The sequence below is a fragment of the Electrophorus electricus genome, chromosome 5 (assembly GCF_013358815.1).
Source record: "Electrophorus electricus isolate fEleEle1 chromosome 5, fEleEle1.pri, whole genome shotgun sequence".
Taxonomy (NCBI): Eukaryota; Metazoa; Chordata; class Actinopteri; order Gymnotiformes; family Gymnotidae; genus Electrophorus; species Electrophorus electricus.
In genome coordinates, this window is record NC_049539.1 from 1,791,283 (window position 1) to 1,797,500 (window position 6,218).

At 42.3% G+C, this 6,218-nt stretch overlaps 1 protein-coding gene across 2 annotated transcripts in view; it reads right to left on the bottom strand.

The window, feature by feature from the left end:
- Positions 1–606: 606 nt before the first annotated feature.
- The window catches only part of cntnap2a (contactin associated protein 2a), a 295,838-nt gene continuing 290,226 nt past the window's right edge, over positions 607–6,218 (bottom strand). Inside the window, exons 22-24 of one of the 2 annotated variants that reach the window (XM_035526373.1) lie at positions 4,071–4,301; positions 2,416–2,487; positions 607–2,115 (exon numbers count right to left, since the gene is read on the bottom strand). In XM_035526373.1, coding sequence (XP_035382266.1) covers positions 1,916–2,115; positions 2,416–2,487; positions 4,071–4,301 — 503 coding nt within the window. In that variant the 3' untranslated portion in view covers positions 607–1,915. Of the gene's footprint in view, positions 2,116–2,412; positions 2,488–4,070; positions 4,302–6,218 lie in introns of both variants that reach the window. The other variant, XM_035526372.1, reaches the window with a different exon arrangement.

Here is a 6,218-nt window from a genome sequence, read left to right on the forward strand (position 1 = left end):
CCTAGTCCAGGCAGGGGGGAACATCATCCATGTGTGTTCGCTTCTGGGCAGGTTCACCAGAGAGCTGCTAGTGTGAAGCTTCTTATTTACTGCCCTAAGAGTCAAGATAGATATTTTCAGGTAAGAAGTGTTTTGCTTTGTTCTTGAAGGTCAGCAATATAAGGTCTCATTGCATTTGTATTCTCTGATCTCCATGGTGATGAAGGATTAAGGGTGTTAGGCCTGTGTATTGATCACCTCATATTGATACCCAAGTATCCGGAGGTTACTGATGACCGCTATAAAGTTTCTAATGTCTCTGGAGTGCTTAAAAAAGGGGTGAAATATAAATGGAGATACAGGTCCATTAGATGGTGTTCATAAGTATTTGCAAAGTGCCAATAATTGTGACACACATTTTTGAAAAACAAAAATGTTTATTATTTTTTTAATAAGGGTATTTTCTTTGAATAACTATACTTCATGGAAAGGTTTCTGTCATTGAAAGATCAAAGCTGATGATAAATAGAATTCATTATTTCATAGACTTTTTGTCATAGCCTTTCTGTCAGTCTTTTTTAATATTCTATTGTTTAACTTTAATTAAGGGTGCCAATACGTCTGGAGGGCATTGTAGAGGCATAATTTATAAATAATATTCTAGTACATATAGCAGTAAGTATGTTATATGAGATGCCACTTTGGAATAACAAAAAAATCATACATTTTCCTTTTTACTACATTAGATCTAAAGAAATCTTTGACAACTTTTTAGTTGTTGGTATTGAGGAACTCTGTGTTAAATTATACATTAAAACTCAGCTCAGCTGCAACTGTGAACACAAAAACAAAACAAACAAACCAAAAACAACAACCAATAACAGAAAAAAACCCCAAAATTATACACCAAGTAACAAAAATGGTGATATGGCCTTATCTGCATAAACTCAGCTGCACAGTAGTGGTACAAACCCACACGGCGTCATTCTTCCGGACATTAGAGAGCACTGGCTTTAGCATCTGTGACTCGAGCCGCGAAGAAGCAACACGTATGTACGTTACATTGCTCCTCCATAGGAATCCTGCGGTGCCAACCCTTGGTCTGATGCTGAGTGGATGTGAGAATGGTCATGAAGCTCCGGAGAAAGTGGATGGTGACTGGCTGAATCCCAAAGACACCTTGGAAAAAGCCTTCCGTAAGCCTTCCTACCCCTTTATAACTGCCCCTCGTGCCTCTTCGTGGTGCACAGCGTCACACCTGGCCTATGAAGGTGAGCCAATGATGCTTTTTATAATTTTATTTATTTATTTATTCGTTTTATTTCAAAATCCTTCTGCTAGCCAAGCAAGTGAGACTCACAGCCTGACAGCGGATATGTAGGTAACAGCAGGTCTGAAGGTGCAGCACAGTCGTGCATACAAACACAATGTTGCTTTGGAGATTATTTTAGTACATGCCTCTGTTTCCCTTCTGTCTGTTTTAAATACTGTTACAGTCCAGCATTGCTGCAAATAAATTGTACATTCTATGAATCAAATGAAATTATTTATAAAAATTATTTATACAGAGCATTGGCCATTTACAGTCGTTCAAAATACTGTGTATGCAAGGATGACTTTAAAGAGTTAAAAAAGAAAGATCTTTGTGATTAAAATGCTTAACAAACAAACCTGATTCCAAAAATAATCAGCAAATATATGGGTTTTGGTACAAAGAGAAAAAAAGACCTTTTTTTTCAGATGTGATTCAGAGATTAAACATGTAAAGAACCTTTCAAATACTCAAAACACAACAGAAAGTAGAGACCATTCAGTATGTACAGTCTTATTCTCTCAGCTTGGTCGAGAAACTGCCCCCTAGTGGCTGCTTGGTATGATTCTCGGCAAGCATCTGAGAGAATGTGGGCTTGTTCTTCTGCCCAGACAGGACATGCACTTAGATAAACCATTCCTTCTTGCTCTCGTCGATGGTCTCTGTGAAGTTGGGCTCCGTACCGATGATGGCTGTGTCAGGAGAATCCGAGGACTCGCCCGCCTTAGCCTCGTTGGTGTGGTACGTCCCTTTATGGCGGAACATGTAGCGAATGAGGAAGACCAGGGTGCACAGGATGGTGAAGATCACCACGGCAATAATACCTGCACCAGGAAGGTGGGACATGTACGTTACAATCTGTGAAAAGCACCCAAACGGATCAGAAACGAGCCGGACAGAGAGAAGGGCTGAGTCAAACATCCATAACAAAATTCTCGAACATGTTTCTGAGGTGAAATGGCTGTTTCTAAGTTTGCTGTTCTCTGTTAAAGTACAAGCTTATGTAGACAGTATCTGTTATGACAAAAAAGACGTAACAGAGGTGTTACTTGTAACAGAATTGTAACAGAAATGTCCCAATACTTGTAAGAGAGATGTAACAGAGATGTCCCAATACTTCCTACCTCCAATTATTGCAGAATTCCTGTTGACTCCATCTGGTATCACTCGCTCCTCATTAAAAGGAAAACCAGCACCTGTGGGAAACATTGTTGGCAGTTATCATCTCTTCAGGCAGCAAGCAGAAGACAAGCCAAAGCCAAAGAGACGAAACTATTAACATCAACCCAACTGCAAATGCACAGAAATGTGATTAAAGATTGAGTCTTTTCACCTGAAGGCTACACAAGACCCACAACAACAACTGATGTTTCTCATCTATTTTTAAAGAATACACTTTCAGCCGTTCATACCACTTCACTTTGTTTGACCAAGATCAGGCAGTGCTGAAATGTCCCGTGAACACAAGGGAGAATAAGAATCTCAGCTTATCACCCCATCAAAGCCACGAGGTGTCAGCAGTGATGTTTCTGTGGGCACTGGATGCATGGCAAGGCTGATTCTGTGCCCTCAGACTGAGATCTTAGATGTAATGGTAACAAGGTGGTGTTCCCCAGAGACCTGTGGGGCGGTTTGGATGCATTACTGAGCCCCTGTTCACATTGTTTCTGGCCCAAAGTGATACACTGACACTCCTTTTCTTGTGAGAGAAAATTCATGCAATTCATGCAAAATAATATACTCTCTGTGGCTGTAAGAAAGATCCATTTTTCCTATAAAACACTGAGCTGAGGTCAAAACACTCGCCACGATGCCGTGGACATTAAACATGTGAGTCGCAATCGAAACTGACGATGGGATGGGAGTCCGTGCACTCCTGAGGAACCGTACACTCCCCAGACACTGGGCACGCCCCAGAACCGCGCACTGCAGAACCACTCTAAAGTGCCACAGTCCAAGGCGAGGGGGAGATCCACGGTCATAGAAGACAGAAATCAATGTCTCCTTTGGGAAAAACTATTGCTGTGAAACACAGAGCTGAATCAGATGTCTGAATGTTTCAGGAGTAAGTGGATATTTCACCTGGTGTCAGCTGTTTCAAGGTTACACTGCCCGTTTTCATTAAGCTGATATTTCTACATGCTGATGAGGGTTCTTCCAAATATCAAAATTATTCTTTGTATGTCAGTTATAAACATGAGCTGCTGTGCTTCCCAAACTTTGACTATTATTGTGTGTTATTTTGAGTAGAGTTGAATGAGTTACTTTCCATCTCTATTAACCACATGCAAGTTATTCGGTTAGTCTTGCAGACAATAGCAAAAAATAATTTCATGACACCCCCTAGTTTTCAAGCCATCAGTAAGATGAGCTTTAACAGGCCACGAACAATCTAATATCCACACTGAAACTCTCATTAGCTTCTCTCTGCATAAACGCCGTCCTTGAAATGTCAGCAGACTGTTCAGCTGTGGCAGCATTTTTTTAGTTCAGTCCTCGAGGACCATTTTCGCTTCATCACAGCTCCGCACGCGCACACACACACACACACACACACACACACACACACACACACACACACACACACACACACACACACACACACACACACTTGATTCGATCCATCACGAATGCTGAAACCTAACGCAGTCCTGCACTGCAAGGACTTGGCAAGACATTTTGTCTCAGAATCTTGGAACTTCGAGCGGGAAACGCTTATGTGGTGATAATGCCGGTAGTGTTATTCTGTGTTATCCCAGTTCCCTCACACTGGTCCTACCTCCTTCCAGGTGCCAGGGGTCTGTGGCGGCTGACATGGGTGGGATGGTGAGGGGGGATGCCCCACAGTTGGACTCGACCAGCTTGCCCTGGTGGGAGACAGGGGCAGAGACCCGCGACCTGAGGGCAGCCTTCAGAGGAGCAATGCTGTTGAACTGCACTCGGGACAGGCAGCCGACAAAGCCCGGAGTGTTGTACCTCTGGATCAGCACCGGATCGATCTGACCCGTCTCTGCAGTGTGGGCAGGTGGAGGACAAAGAGAAGACAGGATCAGTCATGTGCTCATATCCACTTAGCAGTGTGGACAAAAAATGTCCAAAGAAATCCATGGAGATTTTATTTTAACCCCTTCATTTCCACACAAGGCTAGGGATATATTCGGCTAATTGTCCGGAGCAAAACGGTTTCCTGTTTCTGTTAATAAAGCCACAGTGTTGCCTGGAGCCGCACATGGTCTGGATGGTACATGAGCCGACCTGTAAAACTCTACTTAACTTAAGCAACAGAATAAAGAACACTTCTGCAGGTACTTTTAAATACATTTTAAATTTAATACATAATAAATAAATTAATAAATAACTATTTAATGAAAACTGGACAATGCAGCAAGCAGGAGCACTGTACTAAAAAAGTTAAAATGTGCACTAAGACTACTGATCGATTCATATTTACCCATAGAAACTTTACCTACCACAACTCTAACGTACATTAGCATTATGGCTTCACGCTATACTTTAATGTTCACTGGGGCTATTTCATAGTTCCACAGAGCCATGTTTGAATTTCAGCAGTCTGTGTGTGTTAGTAGCCATCCACCCGAGCTGTGACAGTGTAGTCGCTTCTGACAGGGGTTAAATATACACAATGCATGACCGCACAGCAAAGTGCTTAGCGTGTTTTTCTCTTCAAGGCCAGTGTGCAACATGTGCAGACCACTGTAAGGAAGACAGCCAACACGAAGGAAGGTGTGAACAGATTCATGCATGATTCACGCATGACTTAAGAATGATTCACACGATTCACACGATCCATGCATGATTCACACATGTATGATGTTGCAGCTGGAGCAGACACACTGTGTTTTGCTCCAAATATATCATAGGAAACAAAGCTTAATTATGACCTTCAGACGTCAGCGCATTCCGTGGTCTTCCACGCGCATGATTGATACTAGACACAGCATTCCGTGGTCTTCCACGCGCATGATTGATACTAGACACAGCATTCCGTGGTCTTCCACGTGCATGGTTGATACTAGACACAGCATTCCGTGGTCTTCCACGCGCATGATTGATACAAGACACAGCATTCCGTGGTCTTACACGCGCATGATTGATACAAGACACAGCATTCCGTGGTCTTACACGCGCATGGTTGATACTAGACACAGCATTCCAAAAAAGCAGGGGTCCTTTTCATGTTATGCACATTTTTATACGTTCACATTGCTTAGCCTGAGTCATCCACATCTATGGAAAATTCTTGTACTGGTTGAACACAAAACAAGTCCACTTGAGATTACCATCACGCTACAAGCGTTTTGTCCATTGAAAAAAACAGCTGCTGTTACTATTCTCATGGTTCATGTAAACATTACAGATTAAAATGCAGTCTGTTCTAGCCTGAGACAGTAACAACAGAGGTTATTACCCCAGTGGTTGTTACCCCAAGCTGTTTCACCAAGGCACGTCCACTCCCTGAAGTACAAGCCTTGATACAAGACTGTACAGGAACAAAAGTTACAAAAAGACAAAAGGTATAATGCTCTAAATATTTTAAATGTGTATCCCTTGTTTATTGTACCATTCTGTGTAATTCATTCATTGGACTGCAAGACAGAATGTTTTGCAGTCAAGAAGATCTCAAACTCAAAAAGGTACAAACTACAGCAGGTACAAATATTGCCATATCCTTTAATGTCTCCATGTGCAAATGTTTCTAGGATGATGGGACTTGACTGTTCTCCTGTAATGATGAAGTAGCCTGTCTTGCTTTCACCAGCCATCTTGGTGAGGGCTCTGAATGAAAAAACATGGCCTGTTCCAGCCATCTTGGTGCGTGTGTGTGTGTGTGTGTGTGTGTGTGTGTGTGTGTGTGTGTGTGAGATAGCACTGAAACAGAGACATCCACTGCATTTCTAGGGATGTG